Here is a 25284-nt window from a genome sequence, read left to right as displayed (position 1 = left end):
TTAGAATTTCCTTTTCTCTGACTTCAACAAATGAGTGTCTTATTCAAATGCATTTGAACTTCTTTGGCTTTTCTGCAGAACTTGCTGCCAGATGTCTCTGTATTGTGCTGGACTTCCAGTCATATACACCTTTGTTCTTCTCTGTTGCACCAACTGCAAACTGTCTTCACACTCAAGTGACTTTGAGCCGCACTTAATTGTGTTCTTTCAATCTCCCTGTCTCCTCCTGTTACTTCCCCTATCCGTATGTCTGTCCTTCCTTGCTTCCCTCTTCCCTCTCTACACCAAATGACCCAGGCTGAGCTCTTTATTCCCATCTCTAAACAACATGTGATCCCTGCGTTTCTCTCCCTGTTTAAAATTCCACACATCTTCATCCATTCTAACATGCTGTGCCAAATGTTGAGAGGAATGAATATGTTCCTTGAGTGTTCATAGAATATCATCTTTAAATTCTTTTTTTATGTGACTTCTGGTAGGTTGTTGATGTGTGGAGACCATTGTTTTGTATTGATTATTTATATTACATGATTATGCTGTTACACCCGTTATCTTTTCATTATTTTCTCATATTTATAGCAGATTCTTAAAATTTGCATTTGTCTCTGCTCTTTGTTCATGAAGGACTTAATATGGTGGAATTTCAGTCTACATCTAAGCGTGCATTGTGGTGTTATGAATAATAAATGACAGGATTTCCAATGGGGAGGGGGGAAGTAGATGAAGCTGGAAACGTAACATTGCCGCAGGGAATTGCTTTAACTTGCTGTGTAACGGTGATCTTATTTTAAAAAGAAGATTAAAAAAGATTGTTGGGTGATGAATGACTGATTAGGGTTAGAATACTCCATATTTACCATTGTATATAAGCAGTTTCTGAGATCAAGGTATACCTTATCTGTCTGTACTTTCTTGCAGGCTTTTGGTATGTATCATGAGGTCTGCAAATAAATGAATGTAGTCTGTTACTTCTTTTTTACCATGAAAAAAGAATTTGAGGAGAATTATTCAGGAATCTGTGTGTTTGTGGGTGAATTAGATCAGACCTGTATAATGTACAGCCCACTATGACATTGCTTGATCTGGTACAATGAATTTGGCTAATTCAGTTGACTAATTCAGCACATACTCTACATACTGTCAAAAGTAAAACAGGAGCAATAATTGCAGGGGTTGAGTTATTAGCATTTACTAGGCAGCTAAGAATCAGAGAAGTTCTAGGTGCTGCTTGTGTCTTTTTGCACATCTCATTCTGTTGCTGCTCTGCTGAGAACTCTAGCAGAAAAGGATAGGAGGATGGAAAGAGGATTCATGAACATGGTTAATTTATGTTTCAGATATTTTTGCTAAGAAAATCTTGAGATCTGGGAATCCTGAGAGCAGCTTCAGAGATTGTGCAGTGGCAGTGTATGGATAGATAAGGGTGTAAAAAGGAGATGAAGAACCAAGGGTGTGTGTTGGGTTGGAAGGGATGAGATCCTCCTTATGTCAGTTGAGGAGTAAGTTTTCAGTGCAGGTGTAATAGGATAGACTTCAATATTAGTGGGCTGAGTCATTCACTTAGAGCAAAACAACTCCTGGTAAATAAGCATTAAATCCTGATGAGGACTGATGGGTAAGCTGATATGGTACAGCTGTTCTCATGTTTTAGAGGTTTCTGCTGATCCTGTACATTCTAATCTAATGGGCTGCCTGCTTTCATTCCTCCATACCTTACCCAAAGAAAATATCAGTTATTGTGAGTGATGACTGTTCTTTTTGATAGTAAAACTAGAAGAAAGGGAATACGGCTTCTTTGTGGTTACTGTGGTGGAAAGGAACATTCTCATCGTATTAAAGGCAGGAGTTGCAGTCAAAGATGGTTAACTGCCTTCAAAATTGCATAATAACTTGCTTTCTGTTTAACTGGCTTAAATAATTCAGATGTTAATAAAAGGCAGTGCTGTAAGAGTCCCACAAATAGTCTAATAGCAGGAAACAAGGCAGCTTCCTTCCTGCTTTGGCTCATGCTGTCCATTATAATATATAATAGCACTTCAGGAAGGCTGTGAAGAGACCAGAGCCCCTTTATACATCTGTTTCTAATAAATCTGCACCGTCATAGAAGAAATTATTTCTATTTTGGAATCACTTGTAATTCACTCAGTAAATCTTCAGATATTTTTGGGTTTCTTGTATATGAGCGCTCAGGAGCTGGGAGTGCCCTCAAGCTGATAAGTCCTTGCTGAATTATTTTCTGTGTTGTTGCTTGAAGTTGTGGGCTCACCTGCTGCTGAAACATGGTGGTCATTCCTTCCAAAGAGATTGTTCTAAAAATGTCTGAAGGCCAAGCAAGTGAAAATGTCCTGCAAAAAAGTCTTTAGATTGATAGAAAAGCCTATTATATGTCAGAGAAGCTAATGTTAAGCCTAAACCAATTGGCTTTCCTAAAGGAATGATCCTTGCCTGTGAGAAACTGAGATTCCTATCTTGATTAAACACTTACAATAATTTATAATACAGTGCCTACTGAATTCATGGCCCAAAGAAAAACACATTTTCTTCTCTGAGTAAAATCATAGGATCATCTGAGTTGGAAAAAACGTTGAAGATCATCAAGTCCATACATCATTTTGACCTACTGAGTTCCATCACTAAACCACATCCCTTAGAGCTTTCCACACTTCTCTTAAATACCTGCAGGGATGGAAGCTCCACTTCTTTCAGGGCAGCTTCTCCCCGTGCCTCACCAGCCCTTCTGTGAACGAATTCTTCCTAATATCCAATTGAAATCTCCCCTACACAACTTGAGTCTCTTTGTTTGCATCCTTTAATTATCTTACTCATTCAGGACTTATCAGTGAAGAGCAGTCTGGGTAAACACTGCAGAAATTAGAGGGAAGTGAATGATTCCACTTTTGATAGAAGAAGCCATATGGCATAATCCCTTACAAAGCACCAAAATGGCTGCTTATTTTAGAACAGAAAACTGATAGTGTTGGTGGAAACATTTTTAATTCAAACTAGTGAAATCATTCTTAACAAAAATAAAGAACACTTGTGCTGCAGTTCATGTTTCTAGATCAAGAGCCCCTTTTCTTGTCTAAGCTGTAATCTTAAGAAAAAAAAATGACAGGCTGCATGCTGTAGACGCAGAAAAAACGTCAGCGTCTTTTCTGCAGAAACAACTTTGATTTAAGGGAGGAACTTGGGTTTTAAAGTAGTCAGTTCCTTCTAATCAGAGTATTGAAGTGAGTGTGGCTTTGACCGTGATTTTGCACTACACTGGAGGTTTGTAATGCAGTGAAACTTAATTTGTTGGGAGTTTTCCTTGAAGCAATCCTTTGCATGCAGATATTGTCAGCAGCCTTGTTGGGAAGGCTATGTAATGATCACATTCTTGAACGGATTTATCAGAACAGTCTTCCCAAAATCTTTCTTTTGGACCACATCTGAGAATTGCTTTAGTAGACAGGTGAGTGGAAACAATATTTTGCAAGCCTAGCCGACTTTTTCCTGAAAATTCAAAGTAGAAATATATTTAAAGCTTTGTTTTCAAGATGCAAGAATGTATTCCTATACTTGTTAGCTGAATTGATTTGTAGTCTGAACAGTAATCTTCCCTTTTCAGCTTGCCTGCTCCCCAGGTATATCTTCCTTCTACTTACCTTAGGTAGCGGAGTATTATTTGCTTCACTGTAACATAAGCATCTGAGGTCCGCTTGGAGTGGCATCCTAATAGAAATATGCTTCTGTTAGGTCCATATAGTTCTATTAGGATGCCTTCTATCTCTGCAAGAGTGCTTTGAACTGAAGTAGTGTTTTCATCCCTTCAGAAATCAGGGAGTAACTAGAGATGATGATGAGAGCAAAAGGAACAGTATCCAACCCCAGGAAGAATTTTGTGCTCATATTGGTTTCATACTTTTTTCATATTAAAAAGGAAGAAGAAGAAGCAAAATTAACTGTAGTGATCTCTTGTTATTGCTGAAATTCTCTTGCATTTCAGTTTGACAAGAGGCCTGATTTCTATTCCAGATGTTGAGTTTGAATTGAGTCTGAGATAGGTCCAGGTTGTTCTTATATCTTTTGCTTGTCATGTTTTCATTCTGGCAAATAGATCTTTTGAGACATATCTGGTAGCAGATTAATTATTGAATGAATTTATACATAAATCCTTTATTTATAAATAGAGGAACTTCTGTTCCTGTTTACTTTCTGCTGCGCTGTACTCCCTGGTAAGAAGAGCAGAGACAAGTGAGATAAAATGAAAGGCCATTGTTGTAGGGTTTGTGCTCAGAAATCTTTCTCCTACTCTACTGTTGGTGCTGTTTGGTGTTTACAACAGTAAGCGCTCTTTCTGTTACTGTTTGACCTGTAGCTCTAATTAGTTAATACTTTTAAGCTTACTTAATGGTTTACTAGCATTTACTAGCAACATATTCTTTTATTGATTGCCTGAGAAGTTGGATTTAGCCTGAGAAGCTGCAATACCTGTGAAGCACAGGGGTAATGAAAGAAGAGATAATTTGTTTCATTTCAGATACTTGTTGAAATATTGTTATGATGATGAAGTTGTGGGGGCTTTACTAAAAAATTACTAATATTGTGAATCCTGTGCAGAATTACCAGTGTTATTTTAACACATTCAGCATTCTAATTTCTTACAGATATCAGCTTTGTTAACTTTAGAATATTGTTTTATCTCTGTTACTCGTAAATGTTGCAAGACAGTGATGGTCCCCTCAAGTACAGAAAAGTCATATTGGTTAAAAAAAAAAAAAAAAGATTTTAAAAATCTCTATTAAATAGGTTGCTTTGATATAATTTGCATATGAAATTTAACAGTATCGATGACTTTGGATTCATGTCAATATTCTGATATTTCATTTAGGATGTTTTTCTGATTATATGAAGTTATAGCACTTTGAGATAGACATGAGGAAACAAATTGTGTTTGTGTCTACTTAATTTCTAGGTGGTCTTAATTATTTTATTGAATTTGGAACTTTATATGTTTAAATGAACATTAATTACATTTTTCTCTTTTAGGGGAACGACCATTTCAGTGTACGCTTTGTGAAAAGGCTTTTAACCAGAAGAGTGCTCTTCAAGTTCACATGAAAAAGCACACAGGAGAAAGGCCTTATAAATGTGATTACTGTGCAATGGGATTTACACAGAAAAGCAATATGAAACTTCATATGAAACGGGCTCATGGTTACACTGGTATGTAGCACAGTGTTAGCAGTGCCAAGTACAGGAAGCTGCATGGTTTATTAGGAAATCAGAAAATGTTTACCCTAAGTCACTGAAGAGTTAGACATCAGTAAGCTGAAGAGTTGGTGAGCTAATAGTTGAACACGACCCAAATAACACTTGAAACAAATGGGTTACTGCTTATGGCTCCGTGGTTGTGGTGGAGCCCTCTATTGCTAAAATAGAAAGTTTAAACTTAGTATAGGGGAATAATTGAGTATACTTGTCTGTTGTGGGTAGCTTTTTCCAAAATGTTTTTTTTTTTAATAGCATCTGTAGAATCTGTGATATTTGTATGATGCCTCTATGAAGTAGTTGCATAATAGATTTCCAAGCATAATTTTTTTATTCACAAATAATAATTCTTAGCATACTTCCATTTGCCTTACACTACCCATCCAATCATACTCATTTTCTTGTAGGTCCTGTACAAGAACCTGCTAGTAATCAAGAACAAGAAGGGGAAGATATTAGTCGTGCTCTGAATTTAGAAGAAGTGGTACAAGAATCTTCAAATGAATGGCAAAATATAGGCAGTGTTTTTCGATGACACCTTGATGTCTGAAAGCTGACTTTTTTTTTGAACTTGAGTTTCTCTAAAGAAGTTTTCAGAGAAGGAAAAAGTTGGATTTTACAGTTGAAACTTCAAGCATTGGAAATATTAACAATAAGATAATATATTGTAGGATTTTTTTAATTATTTGCAAAAATTACCTAAAAGAATCAACGTCCTTTTTTTAAGCTTGTAGAAAAATATTGTGAAATTATCACTTAATCTGTGCTAAGTTGTCTGTGAATGAATGAACTCAGGTAATACTGTATACAGTTTCATCTTCCAATTCACAGCCAGTATATCTATTTGAAAAATGAACTGGAACTTCGTACTAGAGTAGAATTTTTAAAGGAGGGGGAATAATAATTTCATGGGAAAACCATGAAGCTGTTAGCTTTCTTTTTTTTTTTCTTTTTACCTATTTAAAGAAATAATTGAGTTTGGAAACAAAATGTTACAAGTAGATGCATGCAGTAAAAAGTAGTTCTTTTCTTTTTCCAAGGCACATGAAAAGGCTCTATTTTTGTTTTAAGTTAGTGCATTTTCAGAATGTTAAAATAAATTGCCATGAATGTATGGCTTTTCTTCAGTTAAGCTCTTGAGAGAGAGCGTGTTCATTTCCATTCCAACCACAGAGGCAGGTGGTTGTTTCTACATAAAGGTGCTTGAGGTTTTAAACTCAGCAGTTAGTATTTAAAGAGAATTCAAATCAGGAAGGGTTACAAGGAAGGCCTCTTTTATGTTAGCTGTATCGGATTAGCAGGTACATATCCCAGTGTCTGTGAGAGGCACAGCCATATGCTAAATTTGGGAAGTCAACATACAGTTTTATGTTAGCAGTCGGAAAGTGAGATGCACACTAGGTCACCTATATTATACAAAATTCCCCAGTGCTGTAAACAGTTACTTCAAATCTGTAAATTACTCATTGTTTTCTTTGTGGATTTTGGAAATATGTTATTTTTATTTCTTGTTTAAGTCATTGTTTCATCAAAACTACCTAGATGACTAAAGCAGTGCTTTGAAAGGTGCCATTTAAATCTATTCATAGCAAAGAAACACTGGAGTAAAGACATAGTCATCTTTTAGACATTCCAAAGACAAGCTCTTTTCTTATTTTTACCTTGTTCTTTTGAATTTTATTTATATGTTACATATATATGTATAGATATATATGTGTGCTTGTGTGTATATATAAATATGTATATTTAAAGTTATATGAGCCTCTGTGTGGCTGATCAGTATATTTTGTAAATACTAATCCTGGTTGCAGGAAGTTCATCTTTTCGGTTTGCTGCAAGTACTCCTAGATCAGTAGTGGTTTCATTGTACTATAGTACAGAGCTGAATTTTAATTTACTTTCTGAAAGATGATTGCTCTCGGATCCAAAAAACTCTTTTGTAAATATTGTCTATACTTTGTCTATGATACCAACTAGTTATTTCAGATTGCTGAAGCAAGAAATTACTGTTTTTTCAATAGGGCATCTCTTAATTCTTTTGTTAACTCTTTTGGCATATGTATATAAGTAATATAGTTGTTGACATGAAAATAACACTTTTGTTATGTGGAATATTTAATTCAAAAACATGTTAAATAATATTACTCTTTTCCTAATCCCGTTTTGTGTATTTTTTTTATTTCATCCTGAATTATAGGAAACTAAAAGCAGTTTAACAGAAGCATATCTCTATTTTATTTAAAGAGCGTATGTGAAGATCTCTCAGCAGTGCCTTCCCTTCCAGACAGCAGTAGTGTTTCAGCTATACAGGAAAGATATCTTTTACAGTTGCCCTCTGAAGGCATGCTGACCCCCTTGTATAGCATGCTTTTTATGTATAATTGCATAGAATTAGGAGCTGTGTAATCATGAATCAGTTCTGATGGGCTGTATGGTATATGGCAAGTGTAAAACCATTTTGCTACACTTTCAGAGAATAGCTTGTAAATGCACAGCAAAGTTGATTGGAGATAGTTTGTCGCATAGGTGATGACAGAAGATGATTTACAGCTGGTCACAGTACCATAGTTCCTAGTGACAGTGTGATTGCTGACTGCTGGGGGGTATTCATCCTGCTCTGGCTGTGATTGCTTTGCCAGCAAGTAACAAATGGTGGTGACTGACACCAAGAGAACGTGTACTAAAAGCAGACTGTCATGTATGAAGGGGTGCACTTTTAAATTGGTCACTTCTCAAAGTGTTTTGTCTTGATTAGGGGCAGTGAATATGTGTTCCAAATCCTGGAAGTGACAAACAGCATGAGCTGTGTAATCCCCTGACACTTCAGTGCAGTCTGCTTCTCCTTTAGTGTTTGCACTCCTGTCAGTTAGAGTAAACAGACTTTCTAAAACCTGTTTTGTACTGTGGCGTTTTATTTGCTTCCCTCCCCACCACCCCACCTCCTTGTTGGTGAACTTCAGGAATCCATTCTCAAGTATCTTCATACAGAGATTTTCATTGTTGAGGCTACTCAGTGAGATTGAATTGGAAGTGATCCAAGCGGTCGTTCAGTATGGATGCAGACAGTGGAACAAATACATTAGTAATGCTTTAGACAACATCGAGTTAGATGCATCTTGTTTAGGAAGCAGAACTCTTACCCAAGGACTCTGTTGAAGAATCAGATTGCGTTGTGCGTAAGGGAACAGGGCATAGGAATGCCTCAGTTCTTTCCGGGTTGTTGCAGTAGTAGGCTTGTGCTTGCCCAAGGATTCTCTTTGGTTTTATGTCCCCGCCTTCAGAACAAGAAATAATAAATGTCTAGTGCTGGTCCTCCCTTCTCTCTTTTTTTTTTTTTTTAAACAAGTCATAGAGCCATTTATTGTGCTGTTTGGTTTTGTTTTCATCAAAACTGCTGAAAAATTAAGACTAGATTTCAGTTGTCTTAGTCTTTCCCTCAAGACTTATGTTAGAAAAATATTGTATTAAATTACCGTACCTTTTTTCCTATATGAAGTAAATTTTAAAGAAGCCATTTCCAGCCTTGGGAAAGGTTACTGGGGGAAAAGAAATGTGATGAAGTGGAGGAAGCAGCTTTAGATAACTTTTTACCTTAAATGTTCTTTTCTACTTGTGTAGAGTTCTTTAAAAATCAAATGGAGTATTACCTACTGTGATCAAGGAAGATACTGTTTGCTATGCTTATTTACAAAGGCAGAATTTCATAGGCTTTTTTTTTTTTACTTGCAATGTCCACCCTAGTGTCCCATGAATCCTGTGTCATATCATCAACCTTGTGGGCCATGCTCGGGCACCACCAATGTCACAAGAAGCTTATGAACGTGCAACTGAGGCACCTTCCAGTATCTTCAGCACTGAATAAATAGCAGGAAGGAAAAAGGAGCTTTTTTTTTTTGTACACAGCCTACGTTACAAAAGACAAAACCGGTTCAGTTTTCATTACACATCGATTACTTTATTTTGATAAATTTTAAAAGCTTTGTTCCTATAAGAACAATATGTCTTCAAATTAAATCCACTATTACGTTGCTGAGTATAAATCTGAATGAAGCTACAATAGAAAAATACACATAGCAAACAACACAGGTAACAGAAGATGTAATACGTGTATATAATTTTGGTGGTTTTGTTTTTCTTAGTCTCTATTTTCTATTCTCCATCTTCCCTTGCTTTGTATTAATGGACACTGAATATAAACCTACAATAGATTTAGATGTGAATTAACATACATGTGTATAGGTAACTTCTACTGGACACATAGATGCAGTTTCAACTTGGGAAGCATTAACCTCAGTCTACAACACGGGCTAAAACTAAAAAAGAAAGTAATTAATCAGACATTTAGAGAAGAGCTTGAAGGAATGGTGAGTTTAAGTAATAAAACAGTGCAATTCAGAAGAGCCTTGTATTTCTCTACGTGTGGTTGGAAATACCATTGCCACACACTCATTTTAGTTATCTGTGAACAATTAATATCTAAATCTAACTCTGTTATAACTCATTTCTATGAGGCAACTACAGTACAACAGTTAAACGTTCACAGTAGTTTACTATGAGTTTGCTTTGGTGCGCTGCCCTTAACAGGCATTCAGATGTTACTCAGTCAGAAGAGCCAACCAAATACAACACTGCTGCAATACCAAGAGCAAGGTTTGAAGTTCTCTCATGAGATGTGCAGGACTATCTGAGACACCACTACTGAAGGGCTCTCTTTCAGAAATTAGACTTATTCATGTATATATATATATATAATTACCTACTTTACTGCAAAGTTTATGCTGTTGCAGCAGTTTATGTGGAGCAACAGTGACGTCCAGTGGTCACATGTGCAATCTGATGTTTCTTTGCTGGGAATATCCCTTGTTTCTTAGCATTAGTCTAACTCAAATTTGAAATCCTCTTTCTCTCCCTCATCTACTCTTAATTCTAATGGTGTGGATGCGGCGAGCAATTTGTGGTGCGGAAAGCGTTTCCTTATTGCCATTGCTCTGCATCGTATTGATTCTACTACATCTGCCCCCTCCCACATTTCACATACCTTGAACTCGCAATGTTTGGTGAACCTTTCTGTGACTGCCTAATCCTGTTATGAAAATAAATTATTCTGTGAGTGAGAGAAGGAAGATTAAAACAGAAACCAAACCAAAGTCCCAAATCAAAAAAGGAAAAAAAAAAAGAAAAAAAAAAAAGGATTTGGATAAACAGTCCTTACAACTTCTGCACATGGTGGATTTTGTGTTTGTTTTTACAGCAGCGTTTTGAAAGCTCATTAATGGCAGTGCTCAGTCATTAAGAGACATTAACTCTTTATTTGCGATTCTGACCTTCACTAAAATGAAACCAGGAGGCTGGAGCTCGGATTAGGAGCCTGGGAGAAATAATGAAGTCCAGCATACAGTTAGGGCACCCTGAAGGAGAATGAGTAAAGTCAGACGTCTTGTTACTCTACGTAAAACAGGGAGAACAGCTAGTAAAGCTACTTTGTGTGTTCCTTTCATTCAACTGTTGGTCAGGGATTGCCAATAGAAGTTGTTTGTATCATCTACTGCATGCAGAACCTAATTGGCACTAAGTAATGGACTGCGTCTAACTAGGTAATTCTTGCAGTTGTTATTAATTTTAAGGCAGTTAGATTATGAAGCAGAGTGCGTGATCCTTGAATGGCATCGTAGAACTTCAGCGTCTCGCAACTGGTGAGCCAGATCGTGATCCAGGCCGGGAGCCAGAGCCTCCCTGGGGAAGGAGGAATGGAGTTAATTAACAACAAGATACTGTGTGCGTAGGGCTACATGTTGGAGAAATATCAGTCTAATACAAAACCTTAAATATCTAAATGAAAATGACGCAAAGTCAAATATTGCGAAGTCTCATTTGAATTTTTACATGAGCCAATTGCTTCTCATATACTTTCAATTAGGATTAATTTATTCTCATTAAATTTCTCATACATAGCTGGGCAGGTGTTAGTAGTACATGCATGTTCTTATTCAGATCTTCCTTATGAAAGCGATGTATTTGTGTATCCAAAAAAAAAGGTAGATCTCGGTCTTGATTATATTTGTAGCAATTCATACATTTGAGAAAAGCCTTACAGCTTTTCTAGCAAAGGAGATCCAAGCTGAAGGCTTGGAATTTCCTAATTTTTTTTTACTTGTTTATTTTAATTTGGGATTTGGCTAATTTCTTTTCCCATAAAACACACTTTTCACGTGTCTTTTTCCTTACACAGAAGGTTAAAAAAGCCTGGCCTCTGTTCTGCTCAGATGCTCTGGACCTGCGCCAGGCAGAGACTTGCATGATGAGAAACTTTCTTTTGAAGATTGACACAGGTGAGAGCCAGGCTGAACTCTGAGTGGTTGTTTGATTCTTAAAGCAAGCAATGGATTGGAGCCCTTCTGAAATACTTGAACTGGGAATGATTTGTAAGTGGGCGTTTCAGGATAATTGAAGTATTTCACTTCTATTTCTAAAGATTCCATTTGTAAAACTATAATATTCTGCATTTTCAATTGCCTTTTTTTAGTCAAAAACAAACTAAAGAAACCATTTACCTGAAGCCTAACCTCTTGTCAAATGGTTTACCTATTTATGAGGTGATTTTATAAGGCAGATTTCTTTGCGAATGCCTAATTCCTTCCAAAGCTTTATGGAAACATGGCAGCTCCTGGAGATGTTAGGCTGCACTCAGCTTTTCCCTGGGCTCAACTGTTTGCACTTACAGTAAGTTCAATTGTACTTTACCAGTTTAAAGATTTTGGAAAGAGTGCCCTGGCCCTCGTGATAGGATCCCTTATGTCCCTTGTGAGCAGATTTGTGCTCATAGAATTTTCCACTTCCGTATCCTGGCTTGTGTCCTTCACCACCCTGCAAAGAAAGAGTTTGGCGTATGTTTCAAATCAGCATTGACATTAAGCGCATATTCACATGGTAATCTTTCGTTGTCATCGCTGAAAGATAGAGAATCTTAGAGGAGTTGCAATAAAATGATCTTTTAAGTAATAAGCCGGGGTGAAGGCAAGCATTAGGAGGTTTTTTCAGTGTGCTGACACCTGAGGGAAACAATCTGTAAAAGAAGAACTAATAATCAAAAGTGGATGCTGAGTGTGTTAACCTGCATGACAAAACTTAAATAAAAAATAAATTCAATTTACAAGTTCTGAGGTGATTATGCATGAAGTAAGTTGGTATTCTGTTGGCAGTGAAAGAAATGTTTAACAGCTTGAAGGCTGTAGTATTTTTTTTTTAGCATAAAATGTACGTGTTCTTCTCATTGTAGAACCAAACCTGCAGCAGAGAAGTAGGATTTAATTAGCTGTGATAACTAGAGGAGGAACTTGTCTAACTTGGGCTGATCTCTTCACAGTGGAAGAGATGGCAAGGAAAGGTGAGACCAAATACTTGAATTAGTGGCGGTGTTAGTTCTGTAGGGCTTACTGGGGACATGTCCCCACCTGGACACTGCCTGCCCTCTCATCCTTCTCCTTCTCATGAGAAGAAACCTGCAGCAGTGAGTCTCCCAGGAGGTTTAAAGGATGACAGCTTTGTCATGCAGTGGATTTTGTTCCCTTTGTGCTGAAGCAAAAGAAATGTTTGTTGCGAGGCTGTCAGTGTGCTGGATAAGAGCGAGCGACTCGATTACCATCTTAAAGAGCTGTGGGAGGAGGGAGGAAAGAAGAACAGGAAAAGCAAAATAGCAAAACTGAGACAAAACAAAATTATCGTGTTGCTGCAGCAGCTTGAGGCAGTGGAGCAAGATATGCTTTGGCCTGGTAAATAAAATGGCTGTTTCTGAAAGCACATTTATCACCTACCCAGCTAAATCTGGTGAGGGACAGTCCTCTTCCCTGCACATGGAAGAAACAGAAATAATGACACAATGGTCACTACAGAACATTGGATCAGAAGGTGTTGAGAATGCAGTGAAAAACAATGACAAATTGGCCAGATAATGAAGCATCAGTCATTCCATAAAATGAAAAAGGCAAAGTTCTCAATCAGAATCACAAGAGCCTCCATCACTAGCCGTCGTTCATCAGTCATGGGCTGTGGGAGGTCAGCTTATCAGTGTGAAAACAGTTCCTGGAGGTTGAGGCTTGGCTGACAGCTGTACCTATTGTTAGTATACTATGTGAAGCACCCATAACAAAATTTAGATATAAAGACCCCAACATTTGGCTTTAATTTAGATGTCATGCAGCAAATCAGGAAATGCATGAGGAGAGAAAAACCATGGCTTTTTTTGTCTTAGTCCCTGACTTGGGATATTTCCAAAGGCAATTCTTGATTTCTATTTAGCAGGATTAAAGAAAACAAATGGACTGGTAATTGAAGTGGTATAAATGAGCCCCAAAGACTCATGGGCATTGCCTGAGCCCTGGTCAGCTCTTACCTTCGCTTGCATTGGAGGAGGAGTACGGGGTGAGACCTAAAAAACAACCAAAAACAAGTTATTAAACCATAGGAAAAATAAATGGTGATAATCATCAAGCAAATTCAGAAATAATAGAATGGTTTGAGTTGGAAGAGACCTTCAAAGGTCACTTAGTCCAACTCCCCTGCAATGAGCAGGAGCACCCACAGCTCCATCAGTTGCTCAGAGCCCTGTCCAGCCTGACCTTGAGTGTCTCCAGGAAACTTTGAATGTGACCAGGAGTTATTAGGCCTTATGTATTAGTTATTAATTTTGTTTTTCTCTTTATTGCTGTGTGAACATTTTTTAATCTCTTTTTAAACAAATACACTGGTTGCCAAAGACAGCAGCACAAACCTTGTAAATGGTGAAGCTGCATAATTACAACAACTGCTCTTGAAATGTGACTGTGCTAATTGAGGGTTCACCTACTTTGGTGTAACATTTCAGCATTGTTCTTGTTTCCGGGTAAAATTACACTGAATTGCATGGTTAGCTCAAAGGTGTAGAAGAATTCGTTAGCAAAGGGTAACAACTGTGGGATATTTGATTATAGGTGGATCTGAAGGAGAGTCGTAGCACGTAATGAGAAGAAGTGGAACTTACAATGTTCTTGAAGAAGTGGACTACAGGGTTGTCATCACCAGGCCGGCCGTGCTGAGACCTCTGGGGGATGGAGCCTACATGGCTGGCCCTGGCTGCGTGTATATCCTGCAACAACAGCAGAGTCTGGTCAGCAGGGAGAAAGGAGACCAGCAGCTGTGGGGAAAGGCTCACTTTGTAGGAGGGGAAGGAGAGGGGAGTGCCTTGGAAATCTGTAGGGATTGAGTCAGAAAGTTATCAGTACTGTAAAGGAACAATTTTTTGATACAGTGGCAAAGATGCTATTGTGTCAATTGCATACATATGTTGTGCATGTGTATTTGTATAATGGTTTGCATGTTTGTAACAGCATTACAGCCCAGCGTGGAACTGAATCTGGGACAATTCTGATAGCAGAAACTTTACAATTTTTGCTTCCTTTGAAGTTAGACCATAGGATGCAATTTTAGAGATACAGCCTGAGAAAACTTAAGCTGGGTCATCCTCCATGGGAGAGCAGGAATGGATTGTATCTGATTTTCTCCATTGTCATAGACTGCATAGCACCAATGAACTGCAAGGGCAACTGTGTTTTGGAGTGAAGTAATGAAATGAGACTGACAATATTTCTATTTTCAGTGGTGTTCCTGTAGCAGTGCAGAAAAGTGCACTCACTGAGGACAAAAGGACACAAATAAAGATATTGTGAAGAGTGAATACTGAGAGCACAATGCAGCTGTTGCAGTAAAAATAATGTCAAAAAAAATCATGTAGCTATTTCTCAATGGATGCAGCAGGACTAAGTTTAAAAAAACAATCAGTACCTATGAGTGACCCAATTGACAAACGTCCGTCCATCATTGCCAATGTCAAGGTACAGTGCTTCTCTCCCAGCACGACAGATCCCAGCTATGTGCAACAGGGAAAGCAGGAGAGAATGGAAATAACAGTGGCATCTCTTACAAGTACCATGTGGGTGATACAGATTTCATTGGCCTCTAAACAGAAATAGAAATCTGTAGTGAGAGAACATAAGCTCTTCCAAACGGAATGAACATTTGACTCTGGAACAGTATGGGCAGTTACTGAGAATACACTTCGATTTTGTCACATAGAAGAACATGGCTCAACTTGCTACAGAAGGACTTGGTTGTGTTGTTGCAGTGGGACCCCTGGCTTATGAGCAGTGTTGTAATGAGGAGGAAAGCCTGTAAGGCACCAACACATGCTCAGAACAAGTTACCTCTGCCATGTTGCGTTTTAAGTCTATATTTAAAGAGAACATTGATATATGTTTATTATAAATACTCTGATCTGTGTTCTTTTACACTTCTCCTTCAGCAGTGTTGCAGATCACAATGTCTTAACAGCAGGTTGCTGTCTATCTACATGAAGCCCAATGGAATACATGATGAGCAGATGTATATTGCCATTCTGCAGTGAGCTACAGATTGCCACCAGGCACAAAAAGGTGGGAATAATTCTGTTTTACAATGTAGTGGAATCTGAGTTTCTTGATTTTAGCATTCTGGTCCATCATGAGGCATTAATAATTTAGCTCATTGAAAAATGTTACCATGTGGTGACTACAAAATTTCTCGGATCTGTGGTGCCACATTTTGGAATAGTCTTTGCTTGGGTCCCCTTTATAGTGAATCAGCAGTAGCAAATCTGAACCTATTTTTAAGGATAAGGATGGTTCTGTATGAATTTATGACATTGTTTCCCACTGTTACAAATCATGGGCTTTTCTTTCATATGGTCAGAAGTTTTATGTGTGGACAGAATCTTCCAGTATTCTAAGTCTAAATTACATGTTTCCCTTTCATGTATAAGCTGTTGGAATCTCTCTTCCACCTGTAGTGTGTCCTTTCAATTTTTGGAGTCCTAAAGGGGAGAAGGAAAAGCTCAGTGGTTTTTATTTTCCTGAGATTGCACACATCCATGTTCTACAAAAGGCATTTCCCTCAGAAGAGCAATAACTGATACCTATAGGTGTTAAAAATTAAATTTGAGTGTGTTCAGGTAGTTGCAGTGTTTTCCTGACTTTCAGCTTTTAGACTGTTGCCAATGGAAAGCAAACTTGACTATAGATTATGAAACACGCTTGCAAAGGATAGTCCTGAATTTAGTGTCACAGAATCCTTAGAGTTGGAAGAGACCTCTGAAGGTCATCTAGTCCAACTCCCCTGTAATGAAACAGGGACACCACAACTAGATCAGGTTGCCCAGGGCCTGATCCAGCTTTGCCTTGAAAGTCTCCAGGGATGGCGCATCAACTGCAACACTAGGCAATGTGTTCCAGTGTCTCACCATCCTCACTGTAAAAGACTTTTTCCTTATATGCAACCTAAATCTACCCTCCCTGAGCTTGAAACCGTTTCCCCTGGTTCTATCATTACAGGCTTTGCTAAAGGGTCTGTCTCCTTCTTTCCTAGAAAAAGATTTAGGCCTCTTGGGTTCTGTTTACAAACACTGAAACAGAGGTTCCTCTGCACCAGTGCAACTTCTGGGGCAGCAGGATGGTTTGTAGCAAACAGCAATTGGCAGAAACCAGTTGGAACAGAGAGGAATGCTCATCTTTACATCACTTTCTGTTAACTTTGTGCTTGACAGCTAAGCCAGCTTGGCTATACATGTGCCAAGAAAAAAAAGCCAGAGAGAAAAGATCCCTCAATCTGAATAATGTTAATAGGCAATTTTGGCTGATGCTGGGTATTTGCGTAGGCTTGTGTGGGAGATACGATGACAAAGACATAATTTGGAAATCCATTGTGAAATTAAGTTTAAGGATTATTAATCTAAATATGAACATGTGTATGTCTGTCAAATATCCCAGGTTATTCTGTATTTGGGACTGATTCGATATGGGAGTGCTTTTTGGCTCTTCCTTGTAGTATACTGGGAAGTTGCGTTATTTCCCTGTGCCAATGTGTTATGTGAGTTGGCCACTAAGACACTACAGAAACTTTCAGTATATTGCAAAGAAAAGCAGCAGGTATTTTAACAGTAGCTGTACGTGGACTTTCCATTCCCTGTGTCACTCCACTGTATTGAAAACCTTGACAGAGCTGTTAGGGTGTGTGTGCCGATTGCCATCTCTCTCACACAGTCACAAGAAGTCACGTGCAGTTCAGCACCTGTTCCACTTTGGCTTTTTCTGCAAGAGTATTACATCTCTGATTGTGGTGAATATCCCTGAATAAATGCTCACTTTTCTGACACAGTAGGCCTGACCAATTTTCCTGATGTTCTCTGCGGCACTTTGTAATTGCTGAGTGGTGTTAATGCCCGCACTCTGACTCTGCAGGAGGTGAGAGGGAGAGGTCTTGGGGTGTTTGGTAAACGGAGTAGAGGCCTTTTGCTTCAAACATTCGGATGCTGAGTTTGTTAATCCTGTTTTGTGATACATTCGTCTAACTTGAGAGCAGTGAGATTTGGGAGATAGATTCACTTTCGTTTAAAGCAAGTGCAATTAAGTACTCTAAGTGTCCCACTTGATTTTGCCTTCATGATGGTGAGTGTAAAAACGTAGCTGAGCAGTAGCAGCATTTAGTGACATTGAGATCCTGTGAAGTGCGTCTCTGCTTTTGCTCGGTGTAAGCAATGAGTCTTGCAGCTCTTACTTATGAAGGGAGACTTTACAATGTGTATTATAAGCTCTAAAGCCTCTTGATCCTTATAAGATCATTTATAAATAGAGACTGCACATACATGTAAAGACAAACTTAGAGCTTCTAATTCCCAAGCAGTAGATGATTAGTGACAACGATAACATTGAGGTGTTTTAGCTCAGCAGTACTGAATTTACAGCTTTTCAGATTCCTATTTATATCATTAATATGTAGCTTTGCTGACTGGAAAAATCAAGATGCATATGAAACTGGAAAACAGCTGATTTAAAACTAAACCTTGTATGCATTTTTGACATGTGTAAGAGTGAAAAGCAATGGACATTCTTCATGGGTTCAGTGGGTTTCCTGGTTTTCAGTGGGTTATCTTCACAGAAGTCACTGTGCATGGATCATAAAAAATCTGTGCATTTAAAAAAGAGATATAAAAAGTACATTCAGATTGCCATATAAAACCAAACTGTTCCACTGCGGGAAGTGATGCTTAACCCCATTAAGAAATTTGCAGCAGTGCTGGTAGAAAAAAAATGTCCTTTAAACATTAAGTGTTTCAAAGCAGACTTCTAAGTGGGAATAGAGAGAGGTGTCCTTTCAATGGTTATATACACCATTATACTATATGTAGTTTGAGCAGAGCAATCATGGGAAGACTGACAAATGTTTGGATATGGAATTTGTTTCATTTCAGAATTCAGGGGTGTTTTGTATGGAGCGTTTGCTTCAGAGCTGACGGTGTTTCTTCCAGGCTGTCCATGATTTACTGACCTGTTGCAATTAACAAGGGAAAAGCCGACACATCCCCCCCATGCTGGTTCAAAGGAGATAGTATAAGTGATTTATAAGTATTTATCTAACTCGGTGAACTTTTCTAATCACTTCAAAAAGGATGAGCCACGTAGCTTTGTCATGGTACTGTAGATTTCTCACAGACATTAAGACAGAACCAAAATGAGTTGCTCAAAGAAACAGAGCAGATTGGTAGGGAGAAAGATGGAGAGTCTTGGAGATTGTGGCTTCCAGTCCTGTGTGGAATTACAGAGTTATTAAAGTTGGAAAAGACTTCTAAGATCATCTAGCCCAACTGTTCACCTACCACCAATATTGCCCACTTACCACGTCCCTCAATGCCACGTCCACACGGTTCCTGAGCACCTCCATGGACAGTGACCCCCACCACCTCCCTGGGCAGCCTGTGCCACTGCCTCACCGCTCTTTATGAGAAGTTTTTCCTAATACCCAACCTGAACCTCTCGTGGTGCAACTTGAACTCAGGATTGCACTCTTTTGCCTTGAAATAGGTGGTGAACAGGAAAAGGAGGAACCAAAGCAAAGATGGGGACAAAATATGCTGGAGGAAGGAACAGAGATGATTGAAAAGAAGCCCAAAGATAATGCAGAGACAGCCTGAAGAAGGAGGCAATGTAGTACAGTCCATCAGGAAAGGTAAGTGAGCGTCGATGATCCAGAACTATGCTTCTCCAAAACCCTTTTACTCCTTTATTCCTTAATTATGCTTCACAAATTAGTAGGTGACAGTAAGAAATTATAGGGGATAAATGAAGAATCTTGGCAGTGCTTCAGGATAATGACTTGTTTTACGGCAGTTTTGAGTGAGAGAACGGTGCTGTCATACCTCTGAGCTTTTCCTCATGTTTATTTTTTTTCCAGTTTACTTTTCTGTAGCATTTTTCTGCTTAACATTAGTCATTTTATTCAAATGTTTTTCATGACGAGGAGGCTCTTCATCTACTCAGGTATAGACTCTGCTGCATCTTCAGTATTGTTGTCTGCTGCTTTTATCAAGGTGGTGTCATTCAGGCATTGTGAATTGAGCCTTATGGAAACTACCTTTATAGAAACCCAGCGTAAGTCTTCTTTGAGAAGAGTCATTCCAACAGAAGAGGTTGTGGACAGGAATTCTCAGGGTAGTTTCCAGGTAGCTTCTGCCACCAACAAACCTCCCAGCCATAAGGACTTAGATGTGCATTGCCACAATGTGAATGGCATCACAGATGAGATGTTTATCACTATTGCTGACAGCCTACATGTTTGGGTAAAGTTACATCAAAAGAATGTAACATTGTGGTTATGGATAATTAGCAAGAAAGCAGAAATATGTGAAAACATTAAGGAGGCTCAATGCCTAATATTTGTAAGTAATCAAGAAGCAAATGCAATAAGAAATGATGATTATTTGGAAAACTAAACTATGTAAATACCAAGTGTATGCTATCACCATACAACTGCTGACCAGAAAAACAGTTACAGAGAAGCTGTAGCCCTGAGCAGAGGTAAAAGTGGTGCTGGTTTCATTTCATGAAACACTTCCTCTCTCTAATTGCTAACACCAGCACAATGCCGACCCTCAAAACTTACACTGCTTTATCAGTGCTCTTATTTGAAGGCATTGGCCATGTTCTGTTTCTTTTTTGCCTATAATAGGTTAAAAAAAAAAAAAAAAAGACATGCTGAACTCATGTGCAGGTTGTTTATATGTATAATTGCTGATAGCAGCTTAAGTTAGGAGAAAAATATAATGGCAAAGAGAGAAAACTATTGCAAAATAAATACACGTGGCATATTTAACAGCATATTTCTTTGAAACAAATACTCTCAGAGATGAAAATGCCAATGATGTAGTTGCTATAAAACAAGAGAGAGAAAAAGTGGCCTCCAAACCCTGAGGTTTGTTAATTGTATGAAATGTCAAAAATGAAAAAGTAAGCGTGTTACAAATGAAATACAGGTGAGATCCAATAACAGCATCTTAAAGCAGCAGTGAAGGACTTTCTGTAGCTTGAATGAAACCTGGTCACTTTATTGTGCAATGGGTAACTGCGCACATCTACCTTGACATCTCAGGAGCTTCATCAGCTATTTTACATCAGTACCTGAAATGAAAGCCACCAACTGCTGCTAATAACGTGTGTTGATGGTGGTACAAAATAAGGTCAGCAAAACAGACTATTAACTTCTTTTCTCAGTTTTCTATTAGGGAGCATTTACTTAGTTGCAATCTCAAAATAGCTATGAAGTTCAAAACATCGCTGATTTGGGCACCTCAGGATGGCAAAAGCGCTAAGGATTACAGCTCATGGTTTGTGAAGAATTGAGCTTATATGATAGAAGAAAAACAATGGAATGGATTAAAATATAAAGTGATTGATTTACAAATAATACGGCTCGACTGCAGCAGAAAAAGTAGACATAGTGAGAGAGATGTAATGTTGGGTAGCGCAAAGCATTATGCTAAACTTTGTACGTGTTCTTTGGACCTGCGTGTGAGCTCTGGGTTACCTCCCTGCCTTTGTCACTTGTTTAAGCCTGCCTAGATAAGGCATGGTTGGGTTTCTAGAAAGCACCATTATCTCCTTTTTAAACAGAATATTACACGAGCTGATGGGTAGAAGTCTCCAGAAACAAGCCAGCAGAAACTGAGGTGGAACATACTGTTATAAATGTCATAAAAAAGGGCAAGTCTTTTGCTGTAGAATGACCAGAAACAGTGATTTTTACAATGCTGTGGTTGATTTACTGGTATTTGAGTGGATAAAATATTCTAAAAGCATTTAAGTGCATAGGCTTTTCCTGCCCATCCAATGGTGATTTCCCCTTCAAATTCTCATTGAAATCTTTGGCTGCTGCTTTGTCCCATTTCTGACTGCGCTTTGCCCCATACCTGCACTCAGGACATGATACAAAACCAACGCTTTACCAAGAATTACTGCTCGCTCTTCTAAGTATCTCATCTGAGCAAATTTGATTTCCAAATTCACAGGAATGATGGTTTCAAGATGCAAGAGCTAATTGGCTCCAGTGCATGAAATCATGTGTTAAATGTTAAGCATGTACAACAGATATGGGTTATGTGTGTTAAATGAAGATGTTAAACCGCGTCTTGTGCGATGTTGGCTCCCGAGCCTTCCACTTGTCAGGTGATATGCAGCACTTACCTGTTAATATTTGCTTCTTTTGTGCAGGTTACTTGTTTTTTTTTTTTTAAGCAGACAAATCTAAAGTGCTCAGAAGCCTTGCAGACTGAATGAACATCGGTGAAACTGGAAATTCTGACACTAATTCACTGTTAGGTGCTGCATCACCCCTTACTATGTGCTGTGACAATGAGAAGCTAGATTCGGTTCACCCCATGTGGATGTGCAGCGTTGGCTATTGAAAATCTATCATCTCCATCTAAAAGGTAAGCTCTATTCCTTTGTCAAATACACTTCCCACAAATTTAGTTACTTTTAATTACTTTGTCTGCCCTCTTGCACTATGAAGTGGTTTGTTGTGTTTCTGTTAATATATTAAAAGTATTTAAAAGAAATTAAATCATTAGTACGCCAGTTTTGTCATGTAAACAGTTTAATGAGTATATAAACAAAGCACATAGAAAGCAAAAGATTAAAACCAAATTGTTACAGTCAATCACCACAAGCTATATCCATAATATTTACACATACGGTGCTTGCACGGCAGGTTTACAAAGCCAGAATCTGGTGAGCAATGCCACTCCCTGAAAACCAAGACTTGAAAGTAAAAGATCACAGTATTCACAGGCAAACTAGCACTGCTGTAACTACTTTTCTCACAGTGCCATAGGATACATCAAAGCTTGCGCAAAAGATTAGATTGAGTTCAACGTGCTAAGAGAAAAGATCAATGAGTAGTCTGACAATCATGTAGGCCTGTTGTCATTCTTTGAGACCTTACGCATGTGCATCTTTATCTGCAACGCTTCAGCTCTTCATTACAATCATCCCCACTTCTGCTCATTCTGAGGAGCACAGAACTCAGCTACCTCCTAGCCCTAGGGTAGGAAATCCGTGTCCACCTTCCATACCCTTTGCACCCAAACACACAGCGAGTAGGAAATGCAGCTACAAGATTTCATACAGACCACGGGAGAACTTCACAAGGTTACACAGAAAACTGAAGCAAAATACAGAACATGACTCAATCCATTTTTCTCTCACCAAGCCTCTCATTCACTGCCATTTGCCATTTTTTGCTCCATTGCGTTTTGTCACAAATGTAGTTTAAAGTTTAGTATGTTAATACATAATGTTAAATTGGGACCGAAGTTTTTGTTTCACAGTCCAACCCTAGCAGAACAACAACAAAAAAATCATAAGGAAAAGAATTAGAAAAGCATAACCAACTGATTTAGTCACAGGTGTTCCCATAAAGAAACAAAAGAGCACTCAGCATATACTGAAGCACGTTAAGACCTAAGAGACAGAGAGAGGTTTGATCACTGTAACATAAAGTTGCCCATACACTTCACAGATGTTTAGATAAATATTCCATAAAGATTAGAATGAACATAATTTATAGTTACACTGCTGTGTTGAGTGCTTCTGGAAATGTCTGCACTGCAGGTTCGTTCTGTCACCTTTTTAACATCTTCTGTAATACGACTAAAATTATGCTGTGGGTAACAGCAGCTGTGCTTGGAATATTCTACTTTAATCAAGTTCTGTAAGTTCAAAATTCAAGCTTTACTTTTGATTGAGGATTCTTATAAAAATCTCAGTGGGGCTGGGGTGGAGAAAACAATGGCAAATGCACTGCTGCCCTGTAGAGGAGAAAGTATTTCTGTACATTCCAGTACTTCTGTTTTTATTTACTCCCCTGGGACGCCTACAGGCTCTTAATTTAACTTCAGAATTCCATGATAAGGGAGAAATCTGCTCCAAGGGAGAAAAGGAGGCCACACAACAGTTGCTTCTTTGTTCTTACCCCACCTTTCCTTACACAATAGTGAATATTATTCATTTATGTGCTTTCCAGCTATGGCTGAAAGATGAAAATGCCTCCACAAAGAATTTATACTGTGTTTTGCTTGAATGTCAGCCCTAAATTTGTACAAAGAGCGAGTATTGTCTTTGCATTCCAGTGCTTGCTGGTGTGGGCAGTTGAGATGCGTGCTCCCACTGGGCACAGCTCGCTTGAGAAAGGATAGGCACAAGGAAGGCAGATGCAGAACTGTTTTTAAAAAGCTTCAAAACTTGACTGCAAGCAAATAAACAGTATAGTGCCAGGAACTTCTCTATTTTAAGGTGCTTTTTTGGGGTAGTATCTTATTTAGCAAAGCCCTGTTTCCTTAGCAGAGTTTGGAAAACTGCCAGAAGACATCATTCTTGTTCAGCTCTTCCTTGAAACACCTCTGGTGTGTATCACTACTCTGACACTCTACAAAATTCAGCAAATTGCAGCTACTTAGGTTTTAAGCACAAATAAGATTATTTAGCCATCTCGATGTCCTCTGTATACATACATATAAATAAATGACACCACAAGCCTTCCTTGATACAAGAAACCAAAAGGCATTGATTCAAAGCCTAAATAAATAATAGTTAAAAAAAAAAAAACAACCATACACAAAAACTGTTTGTGGCACTTGTTCAACATCTTCAGCACTGAAACTCTCCTATGGAATGGATTCCCAAGATATGTTTTCATGCATCAATATTATCATTGTGATAAATGGGGACAGAGATGCTTTGGCACTGAAGTCAGTGCTGATGTGACTGGCTTTTGCCAATATGACAAAGCCCCTCTGTGCTTCCAGCTGAAATATGTAAGCCAGGACTCCAATATTAAATGTAGTCTTTTCTTTTTTAAAGAAATTACTTCTACCAAGCAAAGAAGTGTTAACCATCCATAATTCTGGACTGGTTGTGCAGACATTAAGTGCCTCAAATTAACTTAACTACGGCAACAGAGCTAAGACAGATGGCACCCTGTCCTCTCACATGATGGATTATGTAGGGATCTGTAGAGAAGCATAGCAATCATGTTTACACGAAAGGATACAATACACAACTCTGTACAACTTGCAGCCATGGTTTAGTCATCGCTACTAAAAAGTGGGGTGGTTGGTTTGTTTTATTGCTAAGCAAGGGCGTACACACACCTCTGTCTAGCCTCAGTTTTTGGTAATGTTTTCTTGGCATTAAGAGCATTTCATATATGATTTGTCGTTGAATAATGCTGTATATGGATAAAAGAGCAAGAGTTGAGCTAGCCAGTGAGGTTGCAGAACATAGCATTGTTGGGAACAATTTGTGATATTTGCAGTTTAGAAAATTGAGAATTAATCACAGCAACCGCTTGTTGAATGTTCTAGTGACAGTCATATGAACATCTCCATCTTTAGTAGATGAATCTTTGTCGTAAGCATTATTGTCACAAGCATGATTGACCCCAGTTTGTAACTATGAGAAACAAGAAGACCAGAATACCCAGCTTGCTTAGTCCTAGTGCCCAAGTTGGGAAGCTGCTGTAGCTGTGATCCTGAGGTTGTAGAGCATTTTTCATCCAGTGGTCTACACAGTACACCAGCTCTTTAGGGAAGCACAAGTACAAGCTGTGCTTTCAAATCCATAGCTGAGCAGTGCACTG

At 38.4% G+C, this 25284-nt stretch overlaps 2 protein-coding genes across 13 annotated transcripts in view; one reads left to right on the top strand and one right to left on the bottom strand.

Annotated features, from left to right (window-relative positions):
- Positions 1 to 7409, top strand: part of ZNF236 (zinc finger protein 236) — a 68267-nt gene extending 60858 nt beyond the window's left edge. For all 4 annotated transcript variants that reach the window (XM_085220660.1, XM_085220657.1, XM_085220656.1 and 1 more), the window contains 2 exons: positions 5032 to 5208; positions 5661 to 7409. In XM_085220660.1, the coding sequence (XP_085076786.1) occupies positions 5032 to 5208; positions 5661 to 5788 (305 nt within the window). In that variant the 3' untranslated portion in view covers positions 5789 to 7409. The remainder of the gene's footprint in view (positions 1 to 5031; positions 5209 to 5660) is intronic.
- Positions 7410 to 9186: 1777 nt separating this feature from the next.
- The window catches only part of MBP (myelin basic protein), a 106382-nt gene continuing 90284 nt past the window's right edge, over positions 9187 to 25284 (bottom strand). For 8 of the 9 annotated variants that reach the window (XM_085220666.1, XM_085220661.1, XM_085220662.1 and 5 more), the window contains 5 exons: positions 14270 to 14374; positions 13643 to 13678; positions 13065 to 13097; positions 11995 to 12117; positions 9187 to 10986 (listed from right to left, as the gene is read on the bottom strand). In XM_085220666.1, the coding sequence (XP_085076792.1) occupies positions 10930 to 10986; positions 11995 to 12117; positions 13065 to 13097; positions 13643 to 13678; positions 14270 to 14374 (354 nt within the window). In that variant the 3' untranslated portion in view covers positions 9187 to 10929. The remainder of the gene's footprint in view (positions 10987 to 11994; positions 12118 to 13064; positions 13098 to 13642; positions 13679 to 14269; positions 14375 to 25284) is intronic. The other variant, XM_085220669.1, reaches the window with a different exon arrangement.

Source organism: Meleagris gallopavo, chromosome 3 (genome assembly GCF_905368555.1).
Source record: "Meleagris gallopavo chromosome 3, MGAL_WU_HG_1.1, whole genome shotgun sequence".
Lineage (NCBI taxonomy): Eukaryota > Metazoa > Chordata > Aves > Galliformes > Phasianidae > Meleagris > Meleagris gallopavo.
This window is presented reverse-complemented; position numbering and strand designations above follow the sequence as displayed.